The sequence below is a fragment of the Ailuropoda melanoleuca genome, chromosome 7 (assembly GCF_002007445.2).
Source record: "Ailuropoda melanoleuca isolate Jingjing chromosome 7, ASM200744v2, whole genome shotgun sequence".
Lineage (NCBI taxonomy): Eukaryota > Metazoa > Chordata > Mammalia > Carnivora > Ursidae > Ailuropoda > Ailuropoda melanoleuca.
The window spans coordinates 38,730,219-38,743,114 of NC_048224.1; the positions used below are offsets into that span (position 1 = coordinate 38,730,219).

At 40.0% G+C, this 12,896-nt stretch overlaps 1 protein-coding gene across 15 annotated transcripts in view; it reads right to left on the reverse strand.

Annotated features, from left to right (window-relative positions):
* LPAR1 (lysophosphatidic acid receptor 1) overlaps positions 1 to 12,896 on the reverse strand; it is a 356,091-nt gene that overhangs the window by 49,043 nt on the left and 294,152 nt on the right. For all 15 annotated transcript variants that reach the window (XM_019796714.2, XM_034664255.1, XM_034664252.1 and 12 more), the window contains one exon: positions 2,591 to 3,338. In XM_019796714.2, coding sequence (XP_019652273.1) covers positions 2,591 to 3,338 — 748 coding nt within the window. The remainder of the gene's footprint in view (positions 1 to 2,590; positions 3,339 to 12,896) is intronic.

Below are 12,896 nucleotides of genomic sequence, written 5' to 3' on the forward strand. Positions count from 1 at the left end.
TCCCCGCTCCTTGGTTTTGAGGCTCAATGACTCGGTTTTGCACCACGTTCGCTCATTCAACAGTTACTTAATAATCACCTACTTTGTGTCAGATATGATGACCAGTAATGTGGACAAAATGGACAACACGTCATTACGATCCCTGCCGGCCGTCACAAAGCGGACAATCTGGCAGAAAAGGCAGATGTTTAAAAACTGACTGTGAACCCACAAAACCTGATGGTCAATAAGCGAATTTACAGTGAGAAGAGCTTCAAGCAGACTAGATTTCTTTCTGTAAGACCAAGCCAGTCTGCCGCGCAATCATTATGACTACACAGGACTCAAGCAGAGGAACACACTGTATGAATGGTATCAGGCATCACCTTGACAGACATCCGACTGATGAGGATGGTGAATTCCCTAGTCTAAGCTTTCCAACCACCCAACCCCTCACCCCACCCATTCTTCCATTCTGGCTGCTTTTTTCAAAAAGGCTACAGTCCATTTAATTTCTCCTTCCCATATTACAATCACATACATGTCTTGCTTCAGCAAATTTCTTCACCTATCACCCTGAGGAGAGTTTTCCATATTCTAAAATTCCATCACATCCTTATAGAAATAATGTTATTTATTCCAGAGATAGTTACACATATTCAATCTTTATAGAGGCTACTAGTTTAAACCTCAGAGGGCAACATTATTTGTGTTATTTTCATGAGTAGGGCTGGCATGGTGAGGCGGGAGGGGCACTTAGGGGCAGATCGAGACTGAAACTGTTGCCCCCTAAACCCTCAAAATAATTCTCATTTAACCTGTAAAACAATCCAATGAGGCACAAAAGTTAATTTTATATGAATTATTAAAGCTTACTACACACCAGAAGGTTCTAGGCATTATAAAAAGGGTAAAATTAAAACAAGAACTTGGCAGGTGCCTAGTCCAAGTTCAGCAGTCAGTGTTTACTGGTGTTTCTATGAACTATAAGCAGCACTTGAGATAATAATAGAAAAAGTACACCCATATGAAAAGTTTCAACCAACATTCAGAACATCAGTAAATAAATATTTCAATCAATGCAGAAAAAGTAAAATATCTCCATTATTTTTGTATGAAATTAAATAACATATCATGGTAAACGAAGGCAGGCCTTCTGTTGTGTCAGCAATTTCAAGGCTTTGTTTTTATTCTTAGAGGCATACGAGAGGGTCACAAGCAGGATACTGAGGTATGTTCTCCTGGAGGCATTCACCCTAACCAAAGTGGAGGAGACTGATGCACCGACCAGAATGTTAGCTTAGTCAGCCATAATCAGGGTTCTCTCTCCAGTGGCTCAGATTAAGAGAAGTCCCAGAGTTTCTGAGGAGCCACCAATCCAGGTTACATTCATTCAACACTGCTCTACAAATTGATGCGACAAGCATTAGAGGAAGTTTCCACTGAATTTCCATGGGAAAATAAGAAATGCTAAAGATTTTTTAAAATATTTTTAAATTGTGAGCAAACATTAGTCTGAATGTGGCCTACTACGGAAAAAATATAATTCGATGGGATAATTATTTAAACAAATTCTCACTGGGTGAACTTTTATTTTTTAAAGATTTATTATTTGAGAGAAAGAGAAAGTGAGCATGGGGGCGGGGGGGGGCGCAGAGAGGGAGAGAGAGTCCCAAGCAGACACCACACTAAGTATGCAGCCCAACATGGGGCTCGATCTCACGACCCTGAAATGATGACCCAAGCTGAAACAAAGAATCAGATGTTTAACCTACTGCACCACCCAGGTGCCCCTCACTGGGTGAACTTCTAAAACAGGTACTCTGAGCTCAAAAAGAAATGTTCTGTGCTCGTCCTCTTCTTGGGTACCTGGCCAGGAGTCAGCACAGGGTCTGGAACGTATTAGGTGCTCAGAACTATTTTCTGAGTACACAAATGAATAAATATATTCCCCTGATCCTTACCGTGAGTTTACATCTAAGAAAAACAACAGCAAAAGGCAAAGTTATCGAGTGTATAGAAAATAAAATCTTGCTCTTCACCTTGAAATGTGAATCTCCACCACTGAAGACAGAAAATTCATGAAAACATAAGTTTCCATAAAGATGGTCATAGAATGCTATTTTGTGCAGCAAATCCATGCAGAACCTTCGTGTGTTTACCTCCGTGTATGTGGTTACAACTACAAATTGGGAAAGATAACTTATTTTGAAAGAGTCTCATAAAAATAACTATATATGTGAGCATATTCATAGTACATACAAGCACTTACCATCTGAAAATCTGTAATAAAGAGACCACAAGGCAAACGTAACACAATTTGGGCCGTAAGGAAACCTTTTGACAGCTGGTTTCAATATTTGATACCGAAACTCATTAATGACCTCTTTTACATCATATCATTTATAGCACATCACTGAGACATTTCCCTAAAACCAATTCTGCAATTATAGAAAGACCTGTATGTTGACTTCATCCCAGACATTTATTATAAAGTGCCTCAGCCCCTTTGTAATTCCTGTATGTTCATTTGTCTACCATAAATTAATATGGTTTTATATTAAGACACTGGTAATCCATTAAGTAAGTTAACAGCCAAGACAAAACTTACCAAGCACAATGACCACTGTCTTCAGAAGACTCATCATGGTATCCCGATTCCGCCGGGGTCCAGAACTATGTCGAGACATTCTCATAGTCCTCTGGCGAACATAGCCAAAGATATGAGCATAGAGAACCACCATGACGACAAAGGTCACCAAGTTGAAAATGGCCCAGAAGACTAAGTAAGAGTCACTATAGAGGGGCGCCATGTTGGAACAATTTTCGATATCACAGATGCAGTTCCAGCCCACACTGGGTATAGCGCCCATGACAATGGCCATTGTCCAGATGACCACAATCACCACCACCACCCGCCGGTTGCTCATCCGAGTGTGGAGCTGCATGCGGAAAACTGTAATGTGCCTCTCGATTGCAATAGCCAGTAGGTTGGCCACAGATGCTGTCAGGCTGGTGTCAATGAGGCCCTGGCGGAGAAGCCACGTGCTGACCGTCAGTCTCCGAGTGTTGGGTCCTGTGTTGAACATTAGGTAGAAATACGCCAACCCAGCAAAGAAGTCTGCAGCAGCCAGATTAGCCATTAAGTAATAAATAGGAAAATGGAAGCGGCGGTTGACATAGATTGCTACCATGACCAGGAGGTTGGCCAACATGATGAAGATACAGACAGTGATTCCAAGTCCCATCACCAGCTTGCTGACCGTGTTCCATTCGGTGGCAAGATACTTTCCACTCCGGTTATAAAAGAAGGCAATGGACTCATTGTAGAAGCACTGTGGTTCATTCATGGCTGTGAACTAAAAGAGAAAGGAAGAAAGATGAAAAAGAAAGAAGAAACCACAGATCCAAATTTAAAGATGTATAGTATGGTAAATGTGGCCAAAAAAAAAAAATTACACACACACACACACACACACACACACAAAAGCAAAGAATCTGAAAATCTGATCCTGCATAACATTCTATTATTATGTTGAAACCCCAGGGCTTTTCAGTGCCTTACTGTCCTCAAGATTAAAGACGGTCAGAGTTAAATAAATGACAAGGTCTGTACTTGGTGGTTGCAGGTCATTGAAGTCTACTAGAAAAGCCACATGGCCCAGAAATCTTGCTTAAAATACATGAGACAGATGAAAATTGTCAGGGAATTGCAATTGGAATATTTACCATCGTGAAACCTATTTTGACCTGTTATTTAGGGCATCTGTAAACACAGTTGGTTTATACATAGGGTATTATTGCTCCATTATTCTGCATTTCTGTTCTCACATAGTATGTTCGATCTGTGACACACACTTTGTAACGTAAGTCCCCACAAGGACCATCAGTACCAGCATTTCAAAGAGGTCACTATGCATCAAAGCTACTTTGCCCAAAGCCAACATTTGCTGTTCGACATTCCTGTGGTCAGCACTGTCTACCCCCATGACTCCTTGTCCCCAGAATAGCATTTGTCGACCAATCTATGACGTTTGAGAACTTTTTTCTCTTTAGAGGACCTAAGATACGTTACCTAATGTAACCTCCAAAGAGTAATTGACACTTCGACACCGCTCTACAAAAAGTGAAGTGTGCTTCAAGTTTTTCCAAAATGTGAAGTGATAAGGTTTTCTTACATGTTTTCTCATTTTTCAGCATCAATTGGCATACACTCATTTATTAATCATACTCACTTGAATCCAAAAGGGACTGAGCAAGTTTATAACCATATAGATAGTCAATAAAACTATTAAAATAAAATTAGAAGTTAAAAGGTAACAAAGGAAAAATAAGAAAATTACACAATAGAATAAACCATTTTCTTGAAGCCTTGAGTTTTTCTGAGATTCCCAGAATCAGAAATTATTTAAGACAGCTCATGTTCTAACTTTTTCTTTTTACCTTGTATGTTTAACCAATGACTTACCAAATATGAGTTTTAACCACTTTTTTTTGATCTGATGTTCTACTGAATACCCATAGGTTGTGCATAAATGTTTACCGAACACTGAACATTCCAAGAGTGTGAAATGCTTATTAAACGGTTAGTCTTCTGACTTGTCCAGACATTTAGTCTCTCCTCATTTAGACTCTTAAGAGCTTTTAGATCATGTTTCTATCATTACACTTACCATGTGTATCATTATTTATCAGCTGTCTGTTTCTCAGGGAGATCATGGCCCAAGAAAAGAGTGAAGACCTTGTCTTACACATTTTGGTAATGTATGTACCTTCCAAAAAGTCTCATTCATTGGAGATCTGAGAACCTGGCTTGTCATGTCCCATTCCACCCCAAATCTTGCCAGTCCTCTGGCTATTTCATCTAATTTTCTTTCCTCTGAGTTTCTTGACCTCATCCCTAATGACCTTCTGTTCCATTACAACTCAGCTGCCCACTCCCATGGTCACACCCTGAACTTTGTAACTACTCAGAACTGTCTCCCTTTGGAAATGAATGATACATTTTAATTACTCACCACACTTCCCATTCTTCCAATTTTCTCATTTGATCCCCAATACATCAGTTCTTTGAAGTCATCTATTTCCTTAAACATCCTATCTTTCCCTACTGGGTTACTCTCCCTGTCTTCCCCTTTTTCCTTATACAGCTTAGATTTCATAGTATCTGTTTCAATCTCTTTATTGCTAACACTGAAACACATTCTCTCCTTGAAGATTCTGAGGTCAGATCCTTCAGAATTCAATTTTTTTTCCTGGTTTTAAGAAGAGTTACACAGTGGATAATCCTTAGATGATGTAATATCCCCATCAAAATTTGGAGCCTCATTCCATAATCACACACATTATTTTCTATAGCAAAATATATTAATATACACATTATACCTGTTAAATAAAAGTTATAAATAGCCTCACATAAATTCATTCTGAGCAGGTTTTGCCACTAAGTGAATTATGAAAAAATCTTCAGTTGTCAGACCTTGAATTTTGTAACTTCAGATAAGGAAGAAGAGACCTGCCTCCTTTAGTCTACTTGCCCCACTGTACTTCCATGACAGTCTTGGAATAACACCAGTCTTGGCTGAATGCAATTGGTTACCACTTCCACACCTACACCAAGGCTTCTGAGAAATGTTCAAGAAAGTCAACGTATCTGGCAGTTTGATTCTGACCTAAATTCTTGACGTCTAATCTCAATGGAGACTTCAGGAGCACAACGGGTCTGATTTTCCCCTGTCATTCTCCATCTTCTCCACACTGGCTAATTTAAGCTTACCTACTGTTCTCTTTTGACAAAAGACAAAATCACCAATTCAAGAATCCATCCTTTCTTTCTCTTCAGTTATAATGGAAGGGGCATACCTTTTGCCACCTATTGTTGCAAGCTTCTATTTCAAGAACCTTGTTCTAGAAATAGTTTCCTTTCTCCTCCTTGTATCTTCAACTCCCCCTCACTCCTCCTCCTCTCCCTCTCCCCTCCCTTGAATCTTTCCTATGTTTATTTTCTGCAATCTTTAAAAAAAAAAAAAAAGTTCCTCATGATCTCATTTCACCTTGCAGCTTTGATAATTTTTCTCCTTCATAGCCAATTGCTTTTTCTGTTGCTAATATTTCTATGAACTATAATAGGGCACTTCTGCCCCAATTCCTCCATCAAATCCATTCCCTTAAATTGTTTAGTTCCATATAACTCCCCAAAGTAACACCAATCTTGTCTTCAAAGCATTAGATATGTGACTGAGAAGCACCTTTCAGAAAATTCTCTTTCTTTGGCTTTCATGACATCATACTCTCCTGGCTTTTGATTCTTCTCTATGGCTGATCCTTCTCAGTCATTTCTGAGGGGTCCCCATGCTTTCTACACAATACTGATATTTCTACACTACTTATATACTCAGCCAACACGTTTTCACTGAGTTTTCTAATATGTCCTCCCAAGATTTAAATTATCTCATATACCTCCAATACTCCCATATCTATGTATTTAACCCATACTTTTTTCCTAAGCTCTAGGCAAATATCAAATTGCCTACTAGTATCTAGGATTAACTACACCTTAAGGTACTCAGTCTCTGTGCTCAAAACCAAACTCAAACTCATAACCTTATTCATGATCCCCAACTTGCTCCTCCCATCTTCTCTATTCCAGAGGCTGAGAGGCTAGAGAACGACTATCTCTCCAGTGGCCTGAGGGCTAAATTTGGAAATGCCTTCTTCTCCCCTCATCCTCATCCCTTAATAACCAAATCCTGTATATTCTCCTTGCTAAGCATCTACTCAACCTATCTACTTCATTCCATCTTCCTGGAATTATTATTACTACAGTGGTAGCAATACTATTGCTTTATTACTACAGTAATTTCCTAAGCATTATTACTATATGATTATTATTACCGCCACCAGCATTATTATTACAGTGGTTTCCTAAGTGTTCTTTCTACCCAGTGCCAATCTCCTTTCTAATGATCTTTCTAAAAGACACAGTTGACCAAGCTATTTAAATGCTTCAATGGCTTACAAGTGCACTTAAGATAAAAACCTAAACTCTTCAACCACCTTATCACTCCTCACCTGCCCGCCAGCCTCAACTCAAACTAGCAGTGACTTCCAACTCTCTGCTTCAGCTCTGGGTAATGTGTTGTGCTCTCCCTCATGCCTGCTTCTCAGAACAGTGGTTTTCTCTATCAAGATCGCTCAGAGGGTTTCTTAAACACAGACTGCTGGCCACAGCCTGAAAATTCCTGATTCAGCAGATGTAAAGTAGGGCCCCAGGTGATACTGATGCTGCTGGTCCAGGGACCACATTTTGATTCCCACTGGCCTGGAACAATCGTCCCCTAATTTTCACCTGGCTCCCTTGCTCTCATTCTTCCTGCAGCTGAAAGGTTATTCTTTCTAGTCAGTTTCCCTAGCTATTCCCAAGTCTAGGCAAGGTATTCTCTACTACAACTCCCTGCATTTATCCCACAACAACACTTAGCACACTGTATAATAATTGCTCAATTAACACTTCCTCATACTAGGCCATAAACCTCACGGGAGCAGAATTTCTAACTTTCTTGTTCACCGTCGTATCGCGTCCAACTGTTAGAACAGATGCTAACTATACATCGGTTGCACTAATAAATTCCAGAGAGGTTTACACTTTATGAGCTTCCTTTCTGCAAAGGACATATAATACACACACAAAAATATTCTAACAATAAATGCAAAACCCTCTCTTTCCTTCAGCCCCTAAAACCATTTACTTTCTCTGAACAAATACATTTTTCAAATACCCAGCACATAGTATTTCCCAGCATTCCAACTTCCAAACACCAACTGCTAACAAAGTCAAGAGATGGGACATGTAGCTTCTTCGCTCTTCCCAACTTAGGAAAACTAAACAGGGAAGGACGAAAACATAAGAAAGTACAAATTATCTTTTGAAGCCACAATATACTAAGCAGAAGAAAACTGACAGATATTCTCTGGTGGTGTCCCGTATGTCGCATCGGCAAGCGGCAGGTGTCCAAGGCCTCCGCCATCTCTCATCTCTCAAAAATCTGAATAGTCAACACCGTACCACATTTAATGACATAACTTACATGATTGTTTGAACCCCAGTTTTATCACCTGTGAAATAGGAAAGTTCAGCTAAATTATTATTATCTACATCAAGAGAATTCTGGGTAAGAACTTTATATTTCATAAAAATGGCCAGCTAAATATTAAGATAGCACAACACAGACCTGGAATGAAAACAGTAAGGGTAGAATATACCTGAGAAAAAGTCAGAGGAATGTCGGCTAGACGGAGTGTAACAGGACTGAACTAAAAGGAATGAAATCTCCTCTCTCTTCACCTGCTAAAAGCAGGCGGCCTGGAGTATAAGAGAAGGAGACCCCGACAGAGCTGCCAAAGGGTATGGCAACAGGCTTTCTCACTTCCTCAGGACCCAAGGGACTTAGCAGGAAACCCAAACCGACCTCTGAGAGACTCTAACTCAACTATGATTGGACTATAATCCACTCAGGCAGTCATGCCTATAGCAATACAGCAAACAGGAAAAAAAAAATCAAATACAGTAAGACAAAAACGCATCCTCAAAGGAGAGGACCATTCTGAAGAACAGAAAACACTTCCCCTTGAGCACATTTATGGAGGGAAAAAAGAGGTAAAAAGAAAAAGATTAGGGGCGCCTGGGTGGCACAGCGGTTAAGCGTCTGCCTTCGGCTCAGGGCGTGATCCCTGCGTTATGGGATCGACCCACATCGGGCTCCTCTGCTGTGAGCCTGCTTCTTCCTCTCCCACTCCCCCGGCTTGTGTTCCCTCTCTCGCTGGCTGTCTCTATCTGTCGAATAAATAAAATCTTTAAAAAAAAAAAAAAAAAGAAAAAGATTAAATTACAGGGTATTTCTGATTTGTATTCTCAAAGTACTTTGTTGGGGTACTAGCATTGGAAATGGAACAAGCCATCATCAACACAAAAAACAAAACAAAAAAGCAGTAAAAACTACATGGAGAGTGTAATAGTTTCTTACTGCCACTGTAACAAATCACCATAGAGCTTAAATACAAATTTACTATTTTATAATCCTGGAGTTCAGAAGTCCAAAGTGGGTCTCTCACTGGGCCAAAATCAACGTGTTAGCAGAGCTGTGTTCCTTTCCAAAGATTTTACAGTAAATTTTTCTTGTCTTTTCCAAACGGTAAATTTCTCGTCTTTCCCAATTTCTAGAGACTGTCCACATTCCTTGGTTCATGGCCCCCTTCCATCCTCAAAGCCAGCAACAGCCAATCAAGTCATCCTCACATCGCATCATTCTAACACCGACCCTTCCCGCCCACTCCCCCTTTCCACACTTAGGGACCCTTGTGATTACACTTGAGACTAGCCAGATAACCTAGGATAATCTTCCCATCTCAAAATCCTTAACTGAATCACATCTTGACCAGTAAAGGAGCATATGCACAGGTTCCAAAGGCTAAGTAATGGGCATCTTTGAAAAACTGCTATTGTGCCCACCAAAGAGTTGAAAAACAACTTTTGAATTAAAAACAGCAGTTCAAACAATGAAGTGTAAAAACTCCAGAAAACATGAAATGGCAAGTCAAAGACATACTGAAGAAATTCACCCAGCACTCAGAGGTCAGAGATGACAAGAAAAAAGGAAAGGAGGCACACACAGGGAAACATCTAGTTATACTAGGAATCCAAGAAAGATTAGGACAAAGCTGAAGTAAGATAGCTTGAAACATAAGTTACTGTTTAGGAAGAAAGCCCTCAGATTACTGGTTTGTGTCTATATAAATTACAAAACAGAGTTAATTAAAAGCAACTAGAATTTAGATATAGCTTGGTTAGATTCTGCAATCTCAAGGGTAAAGGTAAAAATTCTTTAGGTTTAAAAAAACAACAAAAGTAAACAAAAAGGAAACAAATCAAGTATCCAGAGAAAGAGACCAAACAGGATATCACCAGGCTACTGCGACAGAAGAATTCCAAAGGACAGAACACAAGCCATCAGAATCTCCATTAAATAGAGAACATGAGGTCCATAAATTCCACAACCAACTATATTGATGTTCCCATATGAGGATAATACACAACGGTCTCAGAAATGTGGCAGGTCACAAAGAATATCATCTACATTTCCTTCCTAAAAGACACGAGAGAGCAAAAACAGTGGCAACAAGCATCAAAACCCCCAAAACATAGGAGTCTAAGTCACTGCTCTTCATGTGGTTCCAAAACTTAAAGCAAACATCAAAAATAATTCTTGACAGTGTACTTATAAAAATAATCTGGAATTAAAATCACTTATCAATAAGAGCCTGAAATGAGGGAGAAGTATATAAATGTTCATTTTCTCTTCTTTCTCAAGAAAGAATCAAGACCCGTTATTTCAGGCACAACAATTTTCAAAAATGTTTAAAAACCACCTCATTGAATAATTATCATATTTATCGTAAGAAATCTAGGGAAAACAAAAATACGATCGGACAAAACTCAATACTTTTAAAAAGTTTATTATACTAAAATCCAAATCACTGTAATTAGAAATTTCTCTGTAATCAGAGAAGCTACAGAATTCTGCACTGCCCAAGGAACAAAGATGTAAATAAAATAGGATTATTCCAAAAATATTGTCCTCGATGCTAAAAAGAGAAGTCCACATTCATGCCCTTTTCACATCTACCAATTACATCTCAGAACGATGGGGCGGAGGGAGGAGGCCTCTTGGCCGCTCTGCAGAGCAGATGTTCCCAATCTGAGAAGTTTAGCTCACCCTATCATGTGATCTCCAAAGAAGGCATAACAACTCGGCCAAGCCCGAACTCTAAAGAGGCACATACGGTGTTCCTCTTCACTAGGCACTTCATTTACTCGCTTGCACACTCACAGACATTTACGGAATGTCAGGTAGGGGCAGGGCATTGCAGGACACTACGCCTTATGGGGGCACCCAAATGATACCCCGGGTGCCTGTTGCAGATCTTCCCACAGTCCACCCACCCAGTGTGATTTTTAATCTTCTGAAAGACAGTAATTTATTCATTGGCTAGGTGGAAAAGAGAACACTTGGCACAAGCTCACAGCCTGGTAATTAAACCTTTGTGATTTAGTAACTATTTAGATAAAAAGTAAGTGTGTATGCAACTGACATTCTAAAAGGGAGATTTTACTCTACGCTGGATAAAGGACCCATAATAAGACATAAATCAAGCTTAGTTTCCCACTTCTGCTAAAGTACAACAATGGAGTGAATGCTTGCTCCAGATTCTGATGCTGGGGACAGCTAAACGGCCTTCAGTAAGTCCTGTAACTGCCCGGAATGGTGATTTTCTTATTTGTAAAGCAAGGTATGAATGCTTTCTAAGGGCCCTGCAATTCAAGTTCCACAATCTAAAATAATCAGGCCTCCTACATATTTCTTCCCCCTTCCAAAAAAAAAAAAAAAATTAGAAAAGAGCACAGAATTAACTGCTGTCTCTATTAAGAAAAATAGTTCTCACCCCACTTAGTGCCTCAAATCAGAAACAAAAAAGTGAAATGATCTGCCACTAGAACTAGAAAATGGGCCACAAAACAACGCGGATAGAAACGAAAAATGTATGAAAGCTAGTATTCTTGGGGGGGGGGGCGGGAGAGAATCTTACGCAGGTTCCACGCTCAGACCGGAGCCCTATGTGGGCCCTGAGATCATGACCTGAGCTGAAATCAGGAGTCAGATGCTTAACTGACTGAACGACTTAGGTTCAAGCTAGAATGCTTACCTATAGGTGGAGAATAGGCAACTACAAGATTTTTTAAAGTTTACCTGAAAAGGGACATAAAATGCTACTACTTGTAAAGTAACAACGTATATGAACAGGATGTGTTCTAAAGAGAAACTATGGGAAGCAAACTGCACATCAATGAAAATACTTTGAATCTGCTACACCCCCTTGCAAGGGGCAGAGAGAAAGTGGGCAACATTATGCTTATCAAATTTCCAAAGAGAAAATGTTGGTTGGTCCTAAGAGGAAGGAATGAAAAAAAAATCACTAAAAAGTTTAAGAGGTTATGGAGAAAATACAATACTCTTCTCAATGCGTTATTGAGTTAAAAAGAGAACCACAAGCCAAGGCGATAGGCCGCCCCAGCACACACTGTCAGAGTATGGAGACAGGGCATTAAAAATTACTGGGAAGAAAATGAACCCTGAGCCTTGATGGAGGTGGTGAGCTAAACTGAGAACAATTACTAAGCTAGAAGGCTTGGAGATCTCCTTATCAGTAAAAGAGTAGATGGGGGGGGGGGGAAATCTACTCAGTTGCAGTGGGGAAAACAAGGAAGTCTATCTATCTCAGCTTAAGCTCCAGGCTAGGAAACAGATAAAAGTCTCCCTTCGGAGTCACGACCCCAAGCCCATAAATCACACAGAGTTGTGATCTGAAGTTCAACTACCTGTCAAGTCTGTGAAGCCACAGAACGAGAAAGACCACAAACCATGGTCCTGAGCGCATGATATCCCCACCCCTTCCTGCTCCACACTGCCTAGCACTAGCAAGCAGCGCAGCCACACCAAAGATGAACTCATCACCCCAAAGAATAGGGACGCCCGAGGAATACATGTGAGAACCAGCAGAACAGCACACAGCAGGGTAAGCCCCAAGCATATCTGATAAAGATTATCAGACTATCAGACTGAACATGCATACTTGACATGCAGTCTAAAGGCATCTTCTTCTTCTGATGCAAGCTTTCCCTCCAATGCCTCTGATCCCATCCTATGTGTTACTGCCGCTCAGCATTGTCCTTCCATGTGTTTCAAACCCACCTAAAATCACTTGTTAGTGGGGTTTTTTTTATTTTTTTTATTTTTATTTTTATTTTTTTTAAAGATTTTATTTATTTATTTGACAGAGATAGAGACAGCCAGCGAGAGAGG